Source organism: Dasypus novemcinctus, chromosome 15, assembly GCF_030445035.2.
Source record: "Dasypus novemcinctus isolate mDasNov1 chromosome 15, mDasNov1.1.hap2, whole genome shotgun sequence".
NCBI lineage: Eukaryota > Metazoa > Chordata > Mammalia > Cingulata > Dasypodidae > Dasypus > Dasypus novemcinctus.
Window position 1 is genome coordinate 87,466,714 of NC_080687.1, and position 25,801 is coordinate 87,492,514.

At 36.0% G+C, this 25,801-nt stretch overlaps 1 protein-coding gene across 3 annotated transcripts in view; it reads right to left on the reverse strand.

Annotated features, from left to right (window-relative positions):
* Nucleotides 1-388: 388 nt before the first annotated feature.
* The window catches only part of SUGT1 (SGT1 homolog, MIS12 kinetochore complex assembly cochaperone), a 77,603-nt gene continuing 52,190 nt past the window's right edge, over nucleotides 389-25,801 (reverse strand). For all 3 annotated transcript variants that reach the window (XM_012526881.4, XM_004462794.5, XM_004462795.5), the window contains 3 exons: nucleotides 18,730-18,820; nucleotides 14,494-14,675; nucleotides 389-514 (listed from right to left, as the gene is read on the reverse strand). In XM_012526881.4, coding sequence (XP_012382335.1) covers nucleotides 413-514; nucleotides 14,494-14,675; nucleotides 18,730-18,820 — 375 coding nt within the window. In that variant the 3' untranslated portion in view covers nucleotides 389-412. The remainder of the gene's footprint in view (nucleotides 515-14,493; nucleotides 14,676-18,729; nucleotides 18,821-25,801) is intronic.

Genomic DNA, 25,801 nt, shown 5'->3' on the forward strand with positions numbered 1-25,801 from the left:
CAAAAGCAGTTTTCAAAAGCAAACACAGTATAATACTGTTGTTGAAAAACCTATGCTCACCCCAAGCTGCCAGGTCTAATAAATTATTAACAAAATATTGTGTAAAAAAATAAGGCAATAACCAGAGATGCCCCATTAAAGATTTCTCCACTCCCACAACTAGGTAGAACTAATCTATCTAGTAGAAATAAGATTTCTTTCAATTTCAGCATCTCTGAAATCCTAAAGTGATCAAATGTAATCTTCATTCTTCATTAGACACTCAGAACACTTGAAAGAAAATAATTTCTACAGCACAAAGAGGTATTACCTTTCAAAAAGATATTCAGTGTTCCAAATTTAAGAATGCAGTGTCTGTACACAATAAGCATTAGGTGAAAATACACAATACAGAGATAGCAAATTAATTTATTTAGTATTTTTTCCATTCCATATCATCAGGAGGATTGATTTCAACTTTCCTTTTACCTACATCAGACCAGTTGGTACTCAGAACTGTGCCACCAGACTCCATCTGCAATAAGAGAAAAAACAAGATTAATTTCCTAAGCTAATCAAAATAGATTTTTCTGAAAATGTTCCAATCCAAGATTCCCAAAAATAAGCTATGTTGGACACAATATAAGCTGAAGACAATATTTTACTTAATCTTGAGCTTGCCAAAGGTTAACATGTTCCATAAAATCTGAAAAGGAAAACTCAGAGGCGTTTAGTAGGAGCTTCATGTTATAATCTCTGCCACTAAGCATAAAGTTAGATATGGGAAAACCACCTTCCAATGAAAATGAAATTGGCTCCCAAAGAAAATGATATTGTAATCTCTTTTGCTGAGTACAATAAAGACCAGGCAAAATAAACTTTTTCAATACCAGTTGGATAAAACTAAAGAGTCCCTCCTTCTTAATGCTTGCTCCTTCTATGCCAATACAGGCAAGTTTACACAAGAAAAAAAAAATTTTTTAATCAAATTGTACAGGGGAGTGGATATAGTTCAAGTGGATGAGTGTCTGCTTCCCATGTACAAGGTCCCAGGTTCGACCCCTGGTACCCCTAAAAACAAAACAAATGAAAAAACCAACTCTCAATGGAAGGCAGATATAGCTCAGTGGCTGAGCGCCTACTACCCGTGTATGAGGTCCTGGGTTCAATCCCCAGTACCTCCAATCAGTCAGTCAAGGTGTACAACGCAGGCACACAGTCACAGGGTCATGAGGAAGACATGGTTAACTATTTACCATCTACCCTTCCAATAACTCTAGTATATTCATAAGTACATTTTAGAAATAAGACATCTAGGCACTTTTTATCTTAATACAATAAAAAATTCACTGACTTGGATCACAGCAAAACCAGTATGAATTATTAAAATTCAAACATTTAAAAATAATCAGTTGTTACTGGCAGACATATAAGTTAAACACACTGCTATTATACCTGCCTTCAATATATCCCCATACCTCAAAGCTCTCTGCCAAGCTCCCTTCCAGGGGTTCCTTTGCATGGAATGCCTCTTTGAATATCCCTAATCAGGACTCTATCCCTGTAGATTTTGTCTTCTCTATGAGCATAATTACTACGGATGTAACAAGCAATGCACTGCCCTGTTTCAGTTTACAGGTCTGCCTTCTTTTATCTGAATCCAACTAATGGTAAGAGCTCCTCAAAGGCCAGGAGCAAATTTTATATCCTAGATATAAGCACAGTGACCTGGCATATGGTAGGCTTCAAATGAAATGATTGAATTAAATGCAGCAAGTCTAACAGACTAACAGGTATTTCAGTTACATAACTGACAGAGGTGAATTTAGTTTATAATCTTATCATTTTTACTGATGACACTATTGTCCTTTTGTGTCCTTATGAACTGTAGTGTAATTTAGCATTTCCTGCTAAATATTTTTGCATATGTTGGTCTTTTTGTCCCAATTAGACTGTGAGGTCAGAGTCTGCTTTGTTTGTATTCCTATAGGCACAGAATCAAACCCTTGCTATGGGTTATGTTCCAGGCCAGTGTTGTCAAACAGATGGCTTATTTTATGAATTTATATGGTTCACTTGTAATTAGCAAGGGATCTGTATGAAAATGGATGGAGACTCTGTAACCCATCTTTAAAATTTTACCCACTGCTAAGAAGTGTCCAACACACTTTTCTTCTCTGTCTATTTCTCTTTGTCTTCTCTTCTCGTTTTCTCCTCTAGGATTCACCAGGTTTTGATCCTGAGGAGAGGTTCCCTGTCACCTGTGCCACCTCAGTTCCTGGTTTCTGTTGTGTCTCGCCTTGACTCTCCCCTTTGTCTCTCTTTTTGTTGTGTCACCATCTTGCTGCGGGCACTGGCACACTGCGCAGGCAACCCTTTTACCAGGAGGTCCCGGGGATCAATCCTGGGTCCTCTCATATGGTAGACAGAAGCCCAATCACTTGAGTCACATCCACTTCCCTCCAGCACACTGTTAAAAAGTCAATAATGAGACTGAATTCCCCTTCTGGGAAGACAGAGTAGATGTACTGTTCCCTATTCCTCCCATTAGGTACAACTAAAATCCTTGAATGTTATATATAAAACAAACATAAGACTCTGAAAAATGAAAAGAACAAAGTATATTGGCTAGGGATTTGGGGACCCAAGGAACAACATGGAAGTGAGTACCATGAGTTTTCTTTTTGCTTCATATATCCCAGACTAGCAGCTGAAGTAAAAAAACCTGGAAATGCCAAGGGATGTAGACCAAAAAGAAAAGAAAAACAACCCTGCTCTCCCTAGCCAAAGGACAAGGAAAGGAACAGCCTAGGAAGATAGAAAACTAATTTTAGACAATAACCACTCTACCCCAGCTAAATAAGAAGAAAAAAATCTATAGCCTCATCTACACCAACACCAGCAAAGACAGAGTGAGGGGCCTAGATTTCCAACCTCACTGGGCTGTAATGAGCTCCTCATCCCCACCTAATCTGGTGTCAGTGGAGACTACATATGGGGCTGAAAATCCCATCTTCTCCTAGCAGTAGCTAGGAGCATCCCCCACTTCTCAAGTGTAAATGGTACCTCCACCTGGAAATAATAAGGCATGACATTCTCTTCCACAGCCAGAGCAATGCCAGTGAAAATCAGCTAAACATAAGGTTAAATAAGATCCAACATCTCATAACATAATATGAAAATGTCCCAGTTTCAACTGAAAATCAACTGTCATACTAAGAACCAGGATGATTTCAAATTAAATTTAAAAAGACCATCAATAGCCAACATCAAGATGGCAGCTGTCAAAAATGATCTGAGCAAGATTTTAAAGCAGTTATGATAAAAATGCTTCTTAAAAAGTCACCAACTTGCTTGAAACAAATGAGAAAATAGAAAGCCTCAGCAAAAATACAATCTCACCGAAGAACTAGAAGACATAAAGAACCAAATTAAAACTTTGGAACTAAAAAATATAGTAACTGAAATAAAAAGTTTAGTGGATAGGCTCAAAAGGAGAAAGGGGGATGGGGGTGATTGAACAGAGAAAAGAATCGGAGAACTGGAAGAGAGAACAATATAAATACAGATTATCCAGTCTAAACAACAGAAAAAAACAAAACTGCAGAAAAAAAGAAAAAGAAAGCCACAGCGTGGGACTATAACAAAGTTCTAAAGTTTGTGTAATTGGGAACCTGGAAAGAGAGGAAAAGAAGTGTGAGTCTGAAAAAAATAATAATAGCTGAAAATTTCCAAACTTTGGCAAGAGACATAAACATACAGATTCAAGAAGTTGGGCAAACCCTACTCATGATAAACCCAAAGAAATCCATGACAAGACAGGAAATGTCACCAGTCAACCTACCCTAAAAGAATGCCTAAAAGAAGTTCTAAGAAAGTAAAGGACAGGGAAGCAGATTTGGCTCAACTGATAGAGCATCCACCTACCACATAGGAGGTCCAGAGTTCAAACCCAGGGCCTCCTGACCTGTGTGGTGAACTGGCCCACGTGCAGTGCTAATGCACGCAAGAAGTGCCGTGCCACACAGGGGTGTCCGCCACACAAGGGAGGTCCCACACACAAGGAATGCGCCCCTAAAGAAGAGCCTCCCCACACAAAAAAAGCACAGCCTGCCCAGGAGAGGCTCTGCACACATGGAGAGCTGACACAGCAAGATGACGCAACAGAAAGAGATACAGATTCCCGGTGCTGCTGACAAAGAATGTGAGTGGACACAGAACACACAGCGAATGGATGGAGAGAGCAGACAACGGGAGAGTGGAGGGAGGGACGAGAAATAAAAAACAAAATCTAAAAAAAAAAACAAAGGAAGTAAAGGACACATTAAAAGAAGAAACCCTAGAACATTAGGAAGGAAGGAAGAACAGAGTAAATAAAAATATGTGTAAATTCAATAACCTTGTTTTCTACATAATCTTAAAGGGTTGAAGCAAAAATTGTAATACTGATGTGGTTCTAAATGATCTAGTCTAAACATTTAAGACAATTACAAATGGGGAAGTACAAAGATGTAAAGGGAGGTAAGCTTCCTATACTTTCACTTGAACTGGGAAAATGACACCACCAATAGAATGTGTGTGTGTGTATAGTACAGTATCTAGAGCAACCACTAAAAAATGCTATACAAAGAGACACACTCAAAAATACTATAAGGAAAAAATTTTTTCTAAAAAGCCAAAAAAAAGGAGAAGTGAAAAACAGAAAACAAACAAAATGATGCATTTAAGTGCTAACATATCAATTCACCAAGAGTAAATTGTCTAAATACTCAGTTATAAGACAGAGATGAGTAGAGAGGATTAAAAAACATTATCCAACTCAATGTTATTTACCAGAAATTTACTTCAAATATAATAATGTAAGAAGGCTGGAAATAAAAGGACAGAAAAAGACACATCATGAAAACATAAATAATCAGGAGTAAGAGCTATATTAAAAGCAGATATTGCAGGGACAGACGTAGGACATTATATATCCCGCCACAACCCATTGAATGGACTGGGAGAGAGTGTAAACGACAATGAAAACTATAATCCAGGCTGTATAGCAGTGCTCCAAAATGTATACCTCAAATGCAATGAATGCACCAAACGAATGAAAGTTGTTGCTGATGTGAGAAAAGTGGGGGAGTGTGGGGAGTGTGACATATGGTAATCTCCTATTTTTTTAAGGTAACATTTTGTGTGATCTATGTATCTTTTAAAAATAAAGAATATATATTTTAAAAAGCAGATATTAATCTCTAAGCAGTCTTCAGGGCAAAGAAAATTACCAGAGATAGACATTATTTAATAATATAAGGGTCAATCCACCAAGAAGACATAGCGATGCTAACTGTTTATATGCATCAAACAGAGCACAAAATATGTAGAGCAAAAACAGAAACTGAAAGGAGAAACAGACAAACCCACAATTATATTTGGAGACTCTATCATGCTCTATCAGTTGGTGAGAGAGTGTCTCAAATCAGCAAGATAGAGAATTCAACACTATCAATTAACAGGATCTAAAAAGCATTTACAGAATAGTCCACTCAAAACAGTAGAATATACATTCTTATCAAGCACCCATGGAACATGTATCTAGATATAACCTGGAAAATAAAAATAACAAATTTGAAAGAACTTAAATCATAAAGAGTATTTCTCTGACAACAATGGAATAAAGTTGTAAATCAATAAAAAGGAATAAAAGGAAAATCTCCAAACATTTTGAAACTAAACAACACACTTCTAAATTTGACCTAAATAATCCACTGGTCAAAGAGTAAGTCTCAAGGGAAATAAAAAATATACAAGGAACTGAATGAAAATGAAAATATAACAAATGAAAATTTGTGGGACACAGATAAAGCACTGCTGATGGAGAAATTCATAGCATAAATGCACACAACAGCAAAAGGCTCAAATCACTAACCTAAACCATTTGAGCAACTTCAAAAAAGAACAAATAAACATAAAGCAAACAGAAAAAGAAAATAATGGTAGAAATGAATGAAATATAAAAGAGAAAAATTAGAAGAATCAATAAAAGAAGATCTGGTTCTTTGGGGGAAAAAATCAATAAAATGGACAAACTTCTAGTAAGACTAACAAAAACAGAGAGATAATCAGTATCAGGTCAGGAACGAAATGGGACATCACTACAGACATCCACAGGATAGTAAAGGAATAGTACACGCACATAAACTTGACAATTTAAATGAAATGGACCAATTCCTCAAAAAACACAAACTACCACAACTCACCCAATACAAAACAGATCACTGAGATAGCTCTATAGTTAACCGGGAAATTGAACAGATAGCTCTACAATTAACAGGGAAATTGAACTCATAATTTACAATCTCCCAAAAAAGGAATCAGAGTCAGATGATTTCACTGGTAAATGTTGCCAAACATTAAAAGAAACATTAATGCCAATTCTATACAATCTCTTCTAGAAAATAGGGAAACATTCCCAATTCATCTTATAAAGCTAGTATTACCCTGATACCAAAACCAGACAGTAAAAAAGAAAACTAGAAACCAATAATCCCTATGAATAGAGCTATGAAAATCCTTCAAGTATTAGCAAAAGAGATCAGAAACACATTTTTAAAAACTATATACATGTCCAGATGAACTATATGTCTATATAATACTCAGCCAAAAGGGTGCTGATGCAAAATACCAGAAATTGGTTGGTTTTTATAAAGGGTACTTATTTGGGGTAGGAGCTTACAGACACCAGGCCTTTTGTTGTAGAATTTGAAAGAGGTTCAAGTATTTGCATATAGAAAGGCCAGGACTCAGGAATGATTTTGAGAAGGAAAAATGGTTTATTGATGGTCAGCCGGACTCGGGAGCTTTCTGTTTCAAACCCAAGCCCTGAACAAGAATTCTGAGTTCCTTTTATACAGAGAGGAAGGGTTAAATTGTTCTTTATTTCAGTGCTCAATAGGCTTGAATTAGCATATATCTTCCACATCCTAGGTAAGCTTTTAGCATGGACCTTATACATTCTAGATAAGCTTTTAGCACATTTGGTTTGCATTTTCCCTGAATATTTAAAGTTTATAGAGTTTGCATTGCTAAACTGTTTCCCAGGACTGGAGTCATTGCCATGGTCACCAAGGGCAGGACTGCAGCCTCTTACCATCCCACAGCCACAAGTCAGGACAGACAGCTTAGGTTATCTCTGAAGAGACAAAGAGCCTCCCACCCATAGCCCACATCACTTTAAGCATAAGTTAGTTCCCTCACCGAAGTCTATTTTCATGTGTTGGAGCAAGATGGCTGTTGACATCTACAAAAGTTCAGGCTTCCCGGGTTCCTCTCAGCTCAGCTACTATTTTCTCCACAAGATCAGCTGTAGACAATGAGGCTCTCTAGGCTTTGCCTCTCTCCCCAAAGTAAGCTGTAGACTATCAGGATCTCTCTCTTCCCCCTGGGCTCCAGCTTAAGACTCCAGCATCAAACTCCAACATCAAAACTCCAACATTCAGAACCCTCAACTCTGTCCTTTGCCTTGCCTTTTATCTGAGTCCCCACCCACCAAGGGGTGGAGACTCAACACCCTAATGACATGGCCCAATCAACGCCCTAATCAAAACTTAATCATGCACAGGTTCAGACCTGTTTACAAACATAATACAATATCTATTTTTGGAATTTGTAACTATGTCAAACTGCTACCATGTCCAAATGAGGTTTATTCCAGGGATGAAAGTCTGGTTCAATATAAAAAAAAAATCACATAATCATGGGGAAAAAAGCACTGTATTAGCAGGTTAAAGAAGAAAAACCCATATAATCATGTTAATTGATGCAGAATAAGTATTTGACAAAGTCAATACCCACTCCTGATTTTAAAATAACAACAACAAAGGAATAGAGGGGAACTTCCTCAATTTGATAAAAAGCATCCACAAGAAAGTCTACAGTAGGTGGGGTGAACTATGCATAGAGCTGGGGGAGCACTGTGGTAAGGAACAGAAGGTTAAGGACTGTGGTTGAGACTACAAGTGAGGGAGTCTTCTGACAACTATAGCAAGGGAAGGTTACTGTGCAGGGTGTTGGTGGTGGGAGTATGTGTGGGGAAGGGTGCACTGGGGTGGAATATGAATATGTTCATGTGGTCATACAGTGTTATCCCAGTGGGTGGAGAACCACACAATAACCAACAAAATATGAAACCCCCATCCTGAGGAGTCCTGCTACATTCTCTAATAGTGCGGCAACAATATCTACAGTACATAGGCAGTGCTTAATGAAAGAAAACAGATAACACACCAAACCCTTGATATTAATGCCCGTACTTATGAACCTTATTCTTGTAAAATTGAAACTTAGCCTAATAATATCTGCTGCCTAAGAGTTACCTCCTGAAAACCTACCTGTTACTCAATTGTGGCCTTTCTCTAAGTCAAATTCAGCAAATAAACTCACTACCTTCCCATAGGCATGGAACATGACTCCCGGAGATGAGCTTCCCTGGCACAGGGAAATTAAATACAAAAGAGTTTTTATGGCTAAGAGATTTCAAAGTGACTCAGAAGGTCATCCCAAAAGTTACGCTTATACACGTCTCAGGCAGATCCCACTAACTGCCACAGTAAACAAATCATTCAAAAGGGGTGCTCCTGAGGGCACTAGAGACAATATAGGCAAGGCACACAACCCCATGAAATCAGCACCTTGAGGTGGGCCCTCACTTGGAATTATATGATAATCTATTTCCCCAATGTAACAGACTTAAAACTTATTTATAATTTACTACACGATTCTTCAAATCCTTTTATTTGAACCTATAATTAGCACTATACCCATTAAGTGTATGTCCCAGAGACTTAAATCTTCAGTCTGTTCATATGACAGTTGAGCCCTGATTCTCAGAAGAGTTGTAGTCAACACACCTATTCTCCAATTCATTACCCTCGCCCAGGACAACTAACAAAATGACGATGATGGACAACCCCCATCCCAAAAGGCAAAGAGTATCTACAACTGCAAGCAAAACAGTTCTTTCCATCTTCACCATAAGATCTAAGCACCCTCTCACACTGAAGCAGAGTGGGCATCACCATCCCAAAATCCTCAAGACAGAAGGAACAAATATAAGGGGGAATGCAACCAGAGACCAAAGTGGACTTATTATTATTGTAGTAACAGAAGAACTTGCAATATTGATATAAAGATAGTGGTTACCAGAGGTTCTGAGGGAAGGTAAAGGAAAGAATAGGTAGACCATAGGGCACTGGAATTATTCTGCATGACATTCCAAGGACAGATACAGGCCATTATACATTTTGTCAAAACTTATAAAATTGCGCAGTGCAAAGAATAAACCATGACGTAAACTACAGACCACGATTAGTAGCAATGCTTCAATATTTGTTCATCAATTATAACAAATGTACCACATTAAGATGTTATTAAAAGGAGAAAATGAGACAGGGAGAGAGGGTAGAGTATATGGGAATCCCTTATATTCTCAATGTAACTTTTCTGTAATCTAAAACTTGTTTAAAAATAAAGTTTAAAAAATAGATCTACATTATAGGTATCCAGCACAAAAAAAAAAAAAAATCTACTCCTAATTTTGTACTTCATGATGAAAGAATGAATGCTTTCCTGCTAAAATCAGGAACAAGCCAAGAACGTTCACTCTTATCTGATATGGTGCTGTAAGGTCTAGTAGTGCAATATCGTAAGAAAAGAATATTCCACAGACCCTATCTACCCCCAAAACTACACACGTACACACACATAAAACAACAAGCAAGCAAAAAAACCACAACCTCCTAGAAGGAGTTCAGCAAAAAGGTCACAAGATACAAGATAAACATACAAAACATTCAAAAAGCAAGTTTATTTCTAAATACTAGCAATGAATACACAGACCTCAAAAATAAATCACATGCAAATGTTCAAAAAGAGAAACTACTTGGGTGTCAATCTAACAAAACATGTACAGTACCTATATGGTGAAAACTATGCAATGGTGATGAAAGAAATCAAAGCTCAAAATAAATATTTAAATAACTGAACTAAAACACTCAACATAGTAAAGAAGTCAATTCTCCCCCAACTAATATGCAGTTAAATGCTATTCCTAACAAAATCTCAATAAGGTTTTTTCAACATATAGATTAAATTATTCTAAAATTTATATGGAAAGTCAAAGGAACTAGAATATCTAAGCCACACAGAAGAATGAGTTTTGTAATTTCAAGACTTACTATATAGCTACAGTAATATGTAGTAATATAAACACATGGATCAATGGAACAGAGAATACAGAAACAGACAGACAAAAATACGTTCAAATGACTTCTGAGAAAGTGCAAAAGCAATTCAATGGAAAAAAGATACTCTTTGCAACAATAATATTGGAAGAACTGAACATACAAAGGCCAAAACAATGAACCTCAAACTAAGTCTCATGCTTTATTAAAAAATTAGTTCAATAAGGATCATATAAAGAATGAAGGAGAAAACCAACAACAAAAAATAAAAAGATCACAGACTTAAATGTAATATATGCAACTATAAAACACTGAAAAACATAGAAGGTTTGCAGATCTAGCTAAGCAAAGATTTCTTAGACTTGACACCAAAAATATGATCCATAAAACCAAAAACTAATAAACTGAATCTCATTAAAATTAAAAGCTTTGGTTCTGTGAAAGAACAAAAAAGAATTAAATGATAAGGTACAGTCTAGGAGAAATATTTGCAAACCACATACCTGACAAAGTTAACTGCCAGATTACTGACTGCCAGGGAGAGGTGGAAGAGGGGGTAAGAGAGAGGTGGGAATGGCTATAAAATGGCAACATAAAGGACTCTTGTGGTAATGGAAATGTATCCGTGTATCTTGATTGTATAAAGGTCAAAATCTTGGCTGTGACATTATAGCTTTATAAAATACTACCACCGGAAATAACTGGGTAAAGGATAGAGAGGATCTATACATTTTATTTAAAAATGCAAGTGAATCTAGAATTATCTCAATATAAAAAGTTTAATTAAAAATAAAAATTTTAACTCAATAGAGAAGAGCAAAATCATGACCTGTTACCAATATATTCCATATATGCGGAATACCTATGCTTCAACTACACAACTTAATATTGGTTTCATTTACTAAATATTAATTTTTAACTGTCTACTATAAATACAAATGACTTAAAAGAAAACAGCAGGAGGACTGTGAGATTATGGCAGAGTAGAAACTCCAAAAATCACACTGCCAAAACAACTATTGAGCTAGCAAGAATTGTCTGAATCAATTATTTTGAATCTCTGCAGTCGAGTGGAATACTGTGCAGCATCCAAAGAGCTGGAGGAAAAAGCTGGTAAACAGTTTAAGTATTGGTGCATTTCAGTCTCCATGCAGCAGTGCCTGCCCCTTCCCCAATCCTCAGCTGTGTGTCAGGCAGCAATGGGGACTGCATTTCCAGAACTCAAACAACATATGTCTAGTTCTCAACTAAAAATTGCAAAGTACATAAAGAAACAGGAAAGTACAACCCATTCACAGGAAAAAAAAGAACTTGCCAGAAACCAACCCTGAGGAAGCTCATGCATTGAAAGTATTAGACTTTAAATCAACTGTCTTATAAATGTTCACTGCATTAAAGGGATCCATATACAAAGAACTAAAGGAAATTAGGAAAACACTGTCTTAGCAATAACAACAAAAGAAGATGGAAATTATAAAAAGCAACCAAACAAATTTGAGCCACAAAGTATAGTCACTGAAATGAAAAACTCATACAATGAAATTCAACCACAGATTTGAACAAGCAGAAGAAAGGATTAGTGAATCTGAAGATAAAACAACTGGAATTATCCAGTTTGAGAATCAGAAAGAAAAAATAATGAAGAAAGTGAACAAACCTTGAGGGACCTCTGGTACATTACTGAGTGTACCAACATACATATCACTGGAGTCCAGAAGGACAAGAGCGAGAGAAAGGTCAAAAGAAATTGAAGAAATAATGGCCAAAAAACTCCAGGAAGCTCAATGAACTCTAAGCACGTTAGACTCTAAGAGAAAACACATAGCAAAACTGTAAAAATATAAAGACAGAGAGGATTTTGAAAGCAGCAAGAGAAAAGTAACTTGTCGCATACAAGGTACACCTGATAAGATTTAACAGCAGATTTCACACCAGAAACTGTGGAAGCCAGAAGACAATGGGAGAGCATATTTGACATATTTAAAGAAAAAAATTACCTACCAAGCATTCGATATCCAGCAAAATTACCTTCTAAAAATGAAGGGGAAATTAAGACATTTATAGATAAACAAAAGCTAAAAGAGTTCATTAGAGAAGACCTGCCCTATAAGAAATGGTAAAGGGATTCCTTACGGCTGAAATAAAAACACTAACTCATACAGTAAAATACTAACTCATACAGTAACTCAGAGCCATAAGAGAAATAAAGAACACTGGTAAAGTTAACTACATAGGAAATTATAAAGTCCTATGTTATTGTACTTTTGGTTTGTTACTACTTTGGTCCCCCTATTAAGATTCAACAGGCAAACATTTTAAATCTATGTTAATAGGCATGTACTGTATAAAGATGTAATCTGAACAACAAAAATATAAAGGAAGAGGGCAGAGATACATATGAGTAGAGTTTGTATACTGCTGAAACTAGATTAGTACTAGCTGAACTGGGTTGTTGTATTTAAGACCATATATCTGTTAAGTGTTCAATAGCCAGAGAGCACCTACAATTCAACAAAAAGGCAAACAACCCAAATGAAAAATGTCAAGGATCTGAATAGACACTTTTCCAAAGAAGGTATTCAAATGGTCAATAAGTGTATCAATAGCCACTAAAGAAATGCAAACTGAAACTGTGAGATACCACTTCATACCCACTAGGATGGCAATTATTGAAAAAAAGGAAAATGAATGTTGGCAAGTATGCAGAGAAACAGGAATCCTCATACAGTGTTGGTGAGAATGTAAGACATGGAAAACTGTTTGTCAGTTCCTCAGAAAGTTGAAAAGAATTACCATATGACCCTGCAATTTGACTCTTAGTCTTGGCATATATCAGAAAGAACTGAAAGTAGTAACTCACAACAGATATTGGCACACCAGGGTTCATCGCAACATTACTGACAATAGTCAAAAGGTGGAGGCAACTCTAGCATTCAGCTAAAGATGAATGGATAAACAAAATGTGATATACCCGTAACAATGGAGTATTTTTCAACTGTAGAAAGAACTGGAGTGCCAGTACATCTTACAACATGGATGAACTTTGAAGACATCAGATTAAGTAAAATAACCCATACACAAAAGCACAAAATAATGTATGATTTCTTTTACATGAAATACTTAGAATCAGCAAAGTCTAGGTAGACAGAAAACAGAAAAGTGGTTCCCAGGAGGAGGGGGAAGGGAAAATGGGGAGTGATTGTTATGTAAGCATGAGTTTTGGTTTAGGAAGTGAAAGTAGTCTGGAAATAGTGGTGAAAGTTACACAGTATTGCCAATGTACTTAATGTCAAAGAATCGTCCATTTAAAATGATTTTTATGTTATATATATTTTACCACAATTAAAAACAAGTACTTTAATTATTTTTTTAAAAGTGACATTTCTAGAGGCACATCCAGATAAAAGTCAAGTGCTTCCATCTTCAAGCTAAATAATTTACACAGCTCTATAGTAATGAACTGTCTCCAAAATTCAAGAATCTGAAGCCCAATTTGGGTGATACTTATGCAATCCTGACAAATAGTCTGAAAAGTCTTGAATTTTCTTAATCAAGACAAAGTATTAATGAATCAATTAATAATTAATGTGCCTCTCACACTTCCCCAACACTATTGCAAAAGTTTCACTTCTATATTATTCATTTCTCACATCGAGACTATACATGATTCAAGAAGGTAAACAATGGAATTCATTCAGCTATTGTGATAAATCCAACTGAGATAACGCCACATTATCCACCGTAACCTTGGTATTTCTTAGCCAATAATTCAAAATATATAGTCCAAGGGGAAGTGGCTGTGGCTCAATCAGTTGGGCTCCTGTCTACCATATGGGAGGCCCTGGGTTTGTGTCCCAGGGCCTCCTTGTGAAGGCAAGCTGGCCCACGCCTGGGGAGAGCTGATGGCCCGGGCCCACGGAGAGCTGGCACAGCAAGATGACGCAACAAGGGGAAACAGACAGACACAGAAGAATGCGCAGCGAATGGACACAGAGAGCAGATAGCAAGCAAGCTGCAAGGTGGGGGGATAAATAAATAAAAAGAAACCTTAAAATAAAAATTGGGGGTAAATCACTTGTTTTTCATTTCCTCTATGACATGCAATTACAAGTCTCCAACTTTCTTAGCAATTACTCTATTTAGAGCAAGAAGACATGTTTAGACAATGCTTATTCAAAAAGGTTTCTCAGATATAGCACCTTACTATGGTTGCAAATGACCTATTACCATTCTTCAAAATTCTCTGAAATTTACTACAGCATTTGAAAAAAAATTATGTTCTTACAAATGATTTGTTCATGGCACGTTTCACTTCATCAGAACCATCTGAATAGATTTGCTGAAACAATTTGTTTAATGCTGCATCTCCCTCCAACTTCTCATTCTTTTCTTCTTCTTTGATCTCACCAACTAATTTATCCCAATTTCTTGTGTAATGAGATGATGATGGATATAGGTTCTTTACATCTGTGAAGTAAAAAGGCAGAGGTATAAATCAAGGTATTTTGACTATGTTAACTTTTTGACCACACTGTATAGAATTTCTTAATGGGTCGTTGAATTTCATGTTTGCAGTAAAAGGGACTCTCTGATATATATATCAATAACTGGATATACATTTCCAAAAATAAGCAGTTGGTATAATAATGAAAAATCTGGGAATTTCTGAGCAGCAAAAAAAAACTTAGTAAGGTGTAAACTTATGGCACATTATGCAAAATTATACCAAAAACAGATTGTTCATATTGTATAATAGTAGAAACTAGGTGAGAAGCAAACAGAAATGTTTGTATTTACAGAAAAGCTAGAAAGATAGTATAAACTATTTAAAAATAATTTTTAAAAGAGATGCCTCATTAAGAAATTTTTCTTGTAAATAGGATTTGAATTAAAGTTTAAAATGGAACTTGTCCCAAGGTACTGAAATAACCTTCAGACTACAAATAAACAGACAATATAATTAATTATTCATGTCACTTGACAGTTAAGGTAAGCTCCATCCTCTCCCAATATTAAAAATATAAAGATTACTTTAATATATGTGAACAATCACGAATTCCTGCATGTTGAAAAATTAAACATTTGATCATCTAGAATCTAATGTTTCCAAATGCACACATAGAAAATGACAGTATTTGACAGTACACTGGCTACCAGCCCAGCAGTTCAGGACATCACCAAGGCTATCTCAAAGAACAAGGAAATCAAAATCTTGACACAGACAAACAAGTATTAAAAAAAAAACACAGACCTAGCAGCCATAGAGCAGATCTGTCCAACAAAAATATAATGCAAGCCACAAATGTGAGCTACAGATATACAATTTTCTAGTAGTAACATTAATAAAAAGAATCAGGAATAATTCATTTTAGAAATTATTTTATTTAACTTAATTCAAAATAGTATCATTTCAACATGAAATCAATATAAAAACATTAATGAGGTATTTTATAATCTTTTTCTCATACAAAGTCTTTGAAATCTGGTGGTGTGTATTTTATAACATACAGCCAATTTGATCTAGCCATATTTCAAGTGGCGCAATAGGCACATGTGGCTACAGGCTAATGTATTGGTATTGGACAGTACTGATAGAGAACTTGAAGAAAAAAAAACTGATACAAAGTTTCCAATCAATATGACACAATAATCCTTACCCAAATGTCGAGTCTCCAATACTTACATATATCTCTCTTCAAAAAACTGAGAAACTACAAATTTATTCTACTTTTCAACATTTTTGCTACACCTGTAAATCAACTCTACCCCCTAACCATTCCTCCTCCTCAAAACACACAAAACAAAAAACTCAGTTTCATTCAGGTCAAATAAATGTTTTCAAAATTCTATCAAGGGAAGCAGACTTGGCTCAACGAATAGAGCATCCGCCTACCACATGGGACGTCCAAGTTTCAAACCCAGGGTTTCCTGACCTATGTGATGAGCTGGACCACGCACAGTGCTGATGTGTGCAAGGAGTGCTGTGCCACGCAGGGGTGTCCCCCACATAGGGGAGCCCCACGTGCAAGGAGTGTACCCCATAAGGAGAGCTGCCCAGTGCGAAAAAAGTGCAGATGCACACACAGAGAGCTGACACAGCAAGATGACAGAACAAAAAGAGACAAAGATTCCAGGTGCTGCTGACAAGAATACAGGCGGACACAGAAGAATACACAGTGAATGGACAGAGAGGAAAACGGGATGGGAGGGAGGGAAGGGTAGGAAAGGCGAAAGAAATAAAAAATAAATCTTTAAAAAAAAAAAATTCTGTCTACCTTCCCTACCAGGAATCCCCTCTTTTTCTATACATTAAGTGGCCCAAGGAAAAAAAAAAAGTATGCAATAGTAAGGTAAGCATCTAGGAAACACAGATATAATAAATCCTAACACTGACTCCCGAGACAGGTGGGAACTCAAGCTCTACTCTCAAGATGGCTAAGCAACCTGCCCTTATCAATAGTTTCCAGCTTGAAATACTCAGGAATTTGACAAGCATATTAATTCCTTATGAAAATATAATAGGACAGGAGGAATAGGAAACTGACTATCCAAGGCTGAGTCTAGAAAAATATTATAGATAAAAAGTGAAAAAAGAATATATATATACACTTTCAGAAAAAACTTCATCCTATAGATGGTATAGATAAATTAGAGAGATGGATAACCGAACTTGCTAATTCACTATATAATACCAAATAACTGCAAAGATACTCATGTCACTGGAAACTGCTTCCACTGTTTGAAAATGCATCCACAAACAAAATAACGTAAAGGGTTAAACAGAAGAACCAGACCCACAGTCTGAAGACTAGGGTTTCAATCCTAGATAATGACAACTGCTAGTTGCTTAACGTTTCTGAGCCTGTAAAACAGGAGTAATGATACTGGCCAGCCTACTACATAGGGGTACTGTTTGAACTAAAGTTTTTCTTAACATTTAAAGTTTTTCTTAAAAAATGCTTTGACCTATATATTTTAACCTCAGCCCACAATACCTCTGCAGTAAGTCCCAAGAGAGGCACAGAACACCCTTACTTTCTCTTTCAAATAAAGTGTGAAGCAGAATCTTAATTAAATCCCTTAAATAACAACTTAGAATATTTCGGTTCTTAATCTTTTTTCTGTTGGTATCAATTTCCTTGTATTGTTAATAATACAAAGGTTAGTTAAAATACCACTGGAGAAAAAGCTGGGTGGAGGATACATGGAAACTCTCAGTATTATTTTTGTAATTTCTAGGTGAATCTAACATTACTTCAAAATAAAAAGCTAGTATGTATAAATCTGTTGAATAACCTGGTGTTTCCTAATAAGCTATCATAAAAAAATGTGTTTTGTATTATAGAAAGAAAGCAATTAATATCTGAAAACAGATGAAATACATTACTTTGTTTCAGTCCTCAAATCAGACCATTAGCTCTAATAAATCAAAAAGAAATTTCTCTCCATCAAGTGACAGCTTTATTGCTGTAAAATACTGAGCTTAGGGTGTAGATCTGGGAGTGTCCTGCAGAATTATCCCTTTAAAAAATATATAGACTACGTGCTCATTTGCATATGCTTAGGTTTGATATCAAAACAAGTTTTCTGCTCTTAAAGGGCTGAACAATCAATCCTACTTTTTTTATACTCCTAGCTTCCCTTAGGAATTCATTTTCTGTTTCTGTTCATCTCTAAATGAGCAATATAGGACATCGGCAAGACACTATACTCTTTGAAACCCAGGAAATTAGAGCTGACAATATCACAAGAATAAAAACAAAGAAATAAAAGGGGAGAGAGGAAGACAGCAACAGGGTAAACTACTAATTCACTTACCAACCAAAAAGAAGAAACAAGGAAAGGCCAACACATACAAAAAAGATAACCTCTAGTGGATGACAAGCAAATCCCAAATCCCTCTGGGATTTTGCTGCCATTCAATTTGTATTCTTAGAGTTTAAGAAACTAGACCATTCATGAAAAAGTCTATTTTGTATTCATTACAGAGCAGCCTTATATGCAACATATCTTACAGTAGGACCATAAATAATCAAAGTAGAAGAAATGCTTATTACTATTTAATTTCAGCTATACAACAAAAATATGAATTTAAAGCTTATCAAGGCCATGGGAAGCGGCCCAATGGATACTGCATCCACCCAGCACATGGGAGGTCTGCAGTTCAAACCCCGGGCCTCCCTGACCCGTGTGGAACTGGCCTATGCAGTGCTGATGCATGCAAGGATTGCCATGCCACGCAGGGGTGTCCCCCATGTAGGGCCCCATGCACAAGGAGAGCATCCCATAAGGAGAGCATCCCATAAAGATAGCGTCCCAGTGCGACAGAAAGTGCAGCCTGCCCAAGAATGGCACACATGGAGAGCTGACACAACAAGATGATGCAACAAAAGAAACACAGATGAATGGACACAGAAGAGCAGACAAGTGGGGGGGAAGGGGGGAAGAGGGGAGAGAAATAAATTTTAAAAATAAACCTTTAAAAATAAAAAATAAAGCTTATCAAGGCCAGAAAACAAACCTGCTATGAACTGTTTTGGCTTAGATGTATCTCCTTCTCCCTCTAGCTTTTCCCATCTCACAGCCTCTGGCTTTTTCATTTTAATTTCAATCTGGAGAAAACACCAAATAAAATCCATTATTCAATGTACAATATATAGAAGAGTAAAAAAATTCAATTTTCCTAAGTCATCAAAGTTTTACAAGAATTGTGTCGTTGGCAAAGTTTCCTTAAATTATACAAGGCTAAATCTGAAGAACTATGAAACATTTCTCTTTATTTCAACACTTAAAATTCACCCTTCAAAAAACCATGAATACACTATAAACTGCATTTAAAAATAAAACTTGAAATTTCACATGAGTTTGCCCCACCCCTACCCTGGATATCAAAACTTGGGGTAAGGGTGTGCTACTGAAATCCAGTTTGTAGAGGTAGGGTATGTGACTAAACATACTACCGTATACAGGGCAGCCTGGTATACTGAATTATTCAGCCCCAGCAAAGAAATATCCAGCTCAAAATGTCAACATTGCTTAGGCCAGTGAAACTATTCTGTATGATACCAAACTTGTGGATATATTATACGTAAGTCAAAAACCACAGACAGAATAAACAAAGAGTGAACCCTAATGTGCACTATGGACTTTAGATATTAATAATGCATCAGTATTGGCTCATCAATTGTGTCAAATGAACCACATTAATGCAAGATATTAATAATAGGGGAAATTATTTGTGTGAGGGCAGGTATATGGAAATTCTCTTTATTTTCAGGGCAATTTTTCTGTAAACTTAAAACTAGTCTAAAAATAGAGAATATTAAAATTTAAAAAGAATGCCAATAGTGACACTCTGAGAAATCCTGCTCTAAAGGAATTACTGTATTTAAATGTGCATTAATCTATTTTAGGGTGAAAAAATTTATTCTACTGTATAAAAATAATACAATTAATGCTAACATTTTCACCATCATTCATTCAACAAATAACTATTAAATATCCACTATCAGCAAGGAACAGTCTTCAGGGCTGTGAGGGATTTTTAAAATATTAAAGATACATCCCTGACCATCTGGAAATATGGAAGATACTCAAAGAAAGTTACTCAAGAGGCAAATAAATGTTCTAAAAGTAGAGATCACATCTAGCTGTGAACAGGAAAGGTTTCAGGGGCTTTGAGAAGTAGGAGCATTTTTTCATTTGCAAGAGTAAGAGGGGTAGGTCTCCAGAAGCAAACAAAACAGCCTACCACTGAAGCCATGAAGTATGAAAAGGCACAGAGCATCACCGAACACAATGAAAACCAATTTGCCTCAAGTCCAGGATTTATGTCAGGGCAGTAAAAACTACAGATGAAAATGGACGTAGAAGGCAGGCTACAAAGAGCTTCTGAATACAATGGCTTTGGAGTTCACTACTTAAGATGAAAAGATTACTATTAACAGCATCCTAATAACACCATTCTTCACTGTCTAATTAAGGATGGAGACCACTACAGTCTACCCTTACCTCTAATACACAACCGTATAGTACTTTTATCTATATTTTGTTTTCCTTTCTCAATAATGCTCACTCCCACTTTACAAAAATCAGCATTTTTAGTGCAAACATTAAGATAAACACAGTAATTATGTAAACCATTCAAATTAAGAATATAACTAAAACTTTATATTCTAATTGGGTTTTCCCCTACAAAAAGGATCACTACTTTTATATAAAGAAAAAAGTCAAAAGACAGATTTGGAAAAAAGAAAACACTATTCATTCCTTGGTTCTTGGAATCCTTTACAGCAGATGAATTATTATACTTAAATTCATAATCCCTGGTAATTTTTCTACCTTCTGCATTTAGTGAGAGAAATTTTTAAATTTGTACTTTAGAAGACCTTAATAAGGCACTAACAGAAAAACCCACTAATATTTTTAATCAGATATGAATGATGGTGGGGTGGGGTATTTTCTCAGCATTTACTTGTATTTTCTCCAGGAACATAGAGACATACCCAAAACAACCTGTTTTCATAATAAGAAAAAATAAATCAAACAAATGTCACAGGGGACAGGGGCAAAAGTATTATGTTCTCAATGTAATTTGTATGTGTATTATAAGAATCTCTAAAGTTCCAATGATTGAACTTGGTTTTTATAAAAGAAAATATCACCAGCATTTTCTCATACACAGTATTAAGTGTTAGAACTTTGGTAATTTTAAGTTGTCACTGCTGCAATATTTACCAAAATGGTAAAAAAAAAACAAAATCCAATAGCTGGCCATGGCACAGCCACAGTTACTGAAAAGGGCTATTAATATTATCCTAACTATTTGCAGTGGGGTGATATATGGGAGCCTTGCATAATGCCATGCGTGTTTGTTTTGTAAGTTCACAACTTTTACCATATGCTTCTTAATTATGTATGTTGTTCATGTATGAATGATATACTTCAATAAGTTGCTTTAAAAAAATTTATCCTAACATTTAAAACTGCATGTTGCTCCTTTAATTTCCAATCATAAGACAGATACTGACAGACTGGATCAAAAAATATGAGCCACCTGTATGATGTCTACAAGAGACCCATCTCAGATGTAAGGGCACAAAACCAGGAAAAAGATATTCCGAGTAACTATTAGCCAAAAAAGAGCTGGAGTACCAATATTAATATTGGATAAAATAGATTTCAAATGCCAAGCTATTATAAGGGATGATGAAGGTCACCATATATTAACAAAAGGGGCCATTCACCAAGAATAAATAACTACACTAATTATTTATGCACCGAACCTGAGTGCCCCAAGATACATGAGGCACACATTGGCAAAACTGCAGGGAGAAAACATGTCTCTACAATAAATAGTTGGAGACTTCAATACAACGCTCTCAGTTTTGGATAGAGTATCTGGGCAGGATAAAGAAACAGAGAACCTGAATAACATGATAAATGAACTAGACCTAACAGACATCTATAGAGCATTGTACCCCAAAGCAGGGGGATATACATTCTTTTCAAGTGCTCATGGATCCTTCTCCAAGATAGACCATATGTTAGATCACAAGACAAGTCTCAATAAATTTAAAAAGACTGAAATCATACAAAACACTTTCTCTGGGAAGCAGAGGTGGCTCAAGTGATTGGGTTTCCACCTACCATTTGGGAGGACCTGGGTTTGATCCCTGGGGCCTCCAGCTTAAAAAAAAAAAAGTGTGCTCACACTGCAAAAGCCAGTGCCCATACAAGTGAGTAACACAGCAAGGTGATAACACAACAAAAGAGAGATGAAGGGGAGAGTCAAGGCGAGGAGCAACAGAAATCAGAAACTGAGGTGGTGCAAGTGACAGGGAACCTCTCTCCACATCAAAGGTCCCCAGGATCTAAATCCAGTGAATTTTGGAGGAGAAAAAATGAGAAGAGAAATAGATACAGAAGATCACACAATGAAGGGATAGACAGCAAAAACAGCAGGGAGGGGGAGGGGGAAAAAAACACTTTCTCTGATCATAAGGGAATGAAGCTGGAAATCAATAATGGTTAGAAAAAAATGAAAATTCATAAATATATGGTGATTAAATAATACACTCTTAAATAATCAGTGGGTCAAAGATTTGTCTTGAGATTCTTGAGATGATTGAAAATGAGAACACAACATTATCAAAATCTATGAGACACTCCAAAGACAATGCTGAGATGGAAATTTATAGCCATCAGTGCTTAGGTTAAAAAAGAAAGCTAAAACTGAAGACCTAACTGCACATCTGGAGGAACTAGAAAAAGAGCAGCTAACTAATCCCGAGCCAACCTGAAGGAAAGAAACACTAAAGATCAGAGCAAAAATAAATTAAATCAAGAACAAAAAAACAAGAGAATCGACAAAACCAAAAGTTGGTTCTTTGAGAACATCAACAAAATCACCGAACCCTTACACATAATGAAAAAGGAAAATAGAGAGAAGACACAAATAAATAAAATAAAAAATGAGAGGGGAGACATTACCATTGACTTCGTATATCATTGACTATGTATAATAAGAGCAATCATAAGATACTATGCTAAAAAACTAGACAATATGGAGGAGATGGACAAATTCCTAGAAACAAAAGAACCACCCTAGAAGAAATAGAAGACTTCAACACACCAATCACAAGTGAAGAGACTGAAACAGTCATCAAAAACCTCCCGAAGATGAAAAGCCCAGGAAATTCATGGCTTCACAGGTAAATTTTACCAATCATTCAAAAAATGATCTAACACCAATCCTGCTTAAGCTTTTCCAAAAAACTGAACAGGAAAGAATGCTACCAAACTCATTCTATGAAGCCACAACATCCTAATACCAAAACCAGATAAAGAAACTACAATAAAAGAAAATAACAGAGCAAGATCTCTCATGAATAAAGCTGCAAAAAATTCTCAACAACATACTTGCACACTAAATCCAAAAGCACATTAAAAGAATTACACACCACAAACAAATTATCCCAGATATGCAAGTGTGGTTCAACACAGGACAATTAGCGTAATATACCACACTGATAAATGGAAGATAAATCACATGATCCTCTCGATGCAGAAAAGGCATGACAAAATATAACACTCTTTCTTGATAAAAACACTCCAAAAGATAGGCATATAGAAGGAAGCTTTCTCAATATGGTAAAGTCCATATATGAAAAACCTACAGCTAGCATTGTACTTAATGGTGAAAGAATGAAAGCTTTCCTGCTAAGGAGCAAGACAAGGATGTCCAGTGTTATTCAATATTGTGCTAAACAGTCTAACTAGAGCAACTAGACTAGGTAAAGAAATGAAAGGTCCCCAAATAAGAAAGGAAGAATTCAAACTTTCACCATCTGCTGATGATATCCTATATCTAGAATCTCCTGAAAAATCTACAACAAAGCTACTAGAACTAACAGACGTGTTCAGCAAAGTGGCAGGATACAAGATTAATACGCAAAAACAATAGCATTATTATACACTAATGATGTGCAATATGAAGAAATCAGAAAAAAAAATCCATTTATAACAGCAACTAAAAAAATTTAATATTTAGGAATAAACTTAGCCAAGGACATAAAGAACCTATATTCATAAAATTATAGAACATTGCTAAAAGAAACAGAATTAGACAAATAAATGGAAGGACATTCTGTGTTCATGGACTGGAAGACTAAATATCATTAAGGTATCAATTTTACCCCAAATGATTTACAGATTCAACACAATCCCAATAAAAATCCCAATAGACTTTTTTTTGAAATGGAAAAACAAATTATCAAATTTATTTGGAAGGGTAAGGGGCCCTGAATAACCAAAAAGATCTTAAAAAGGAAGAATGAATTTGGAGGACTCTCACTTCTGGACATCAAGCATATTTTTAGCTACTGTGGTAAAAACAGCATGGTACTGACATAAAGACAGACACACTGAATAATGGAACTGAATCAAACTCAGAAACGCCAGGCCCTCACAAATACAGTCAAGTGATTTTTGCAAGACAGTCAAGGAAGTGGATTTGGCTCAAAGGATAGTGTCCGCCTACCACATGGGAGGTCCAGGGTTCAAACCCAGGGCCTCCTGACCCACATGATGAGCTGGCCCACGCGCAGTGCTGATGTTTGCAAGGAGTGTTGTGCCATGCATGGGTGTCCCCTGGGTAGGGGAGCCCCACGTGCAAGGAGTGCGCCCCGTAAGGAGAGCCCACCAGCACAAAAAAAAGTGCAGCCTGCCTAGGAGTGGTGCCACACACGCGGAGAGCTGACGCAGCAAGATGATTCAACAAAAAGAGACACAGATTCCCAGTGCCGCTGACAAGAATACAAGCAGACAAAGAAGAACACACAGCAAATGGACACAGAGAACAGACAACGAGGCAGGGGGGAGGGAAAAAAATAAAAAATTAAAAAATTAAAAAAATTTTAAAAATTAAAAAAAATAAAAAAATAAAATTAAAAAAATAAAATAAAAAAATAAAAAAATAATAAAATAAAATAAAATAAATAAAATAAAATAAAATAAAATAAAATAAAATAAAATAAAATAAAATAAAATAAAATAAAATAAAATAAAATAAAATAAAAAAATAAAATAAGACAGTCAAGCACTCCCAGCCGGGCCATAACAATTTATTCAACAAATGGTACTGGGAGAAGTGAATATTCATATCCAAAAGAAAGAAAGGGGACTCTTATCTTATTATATCTTATACAAAAGTTAACACAAAATGGATCAAAGACCTAAACATAAACGCCAAGACCATAAAACTCCTAGAAAAAAATGAAGGAAAACATCTTCGGATCTTGTGGTAGGTGGTACTTTCTTAAACCTTACACCCAAAGTACAAGCAATAAAAGAAAACATAGATAAATGGGATCTCCTCAAAATTAAACACTTTTGCACCTCAAAGGACTTTGTCAAAAGGGTGAAAACGTAGTTGATTCAACAGGAGAAAGTATTCGGCAATCACTTATCCAATAAGGGTTTAATATCAATGATATACAAAGAGATCATACAACTTAACAATAAAAAGACAAATTATCAGATTAGAAAATGGGCAAAAGATAATTGTCCAAAGAAGAAAAACAAATAATGAACACACACAAGAAAAAATGTTCGGCATCAACAGCAATTAGGGAAATGCCAATCAAAACTACAATGAAATATCAATTCATACCAATTAGACTGGGTGCTATTTAAAAACTGGAAAACTGTAAATGTTGGAGAACATGTGGAGAGACAGGAACATTTATACAGTGTTGGTGGAAATGTAGAATGGTACAGCCACTGTGGAGAAGGGTCTGACAGTTCCTAAGGAAGCTGAATACAGACTTGTCACGGGACCCAGCAATACCATTATGAGGTATATACCCAGAAGAACTGAGAGCAGAGACACCCACAGAAACCTGCACAGTGACGTTCACTGTAGTGTTATTCACAATTACCAAAAGATGAAAACAACTTATGTGTCCATCAAGTGATGGATAAACAATGATGTATACACATGATGGAATATGGTGCAGCATTAAAAAGAAATGAAGGGAAGTGCACGTGCCTCAACTGAGAGAGTGTCTGCCTACCATACAGGAGGTCCAGGG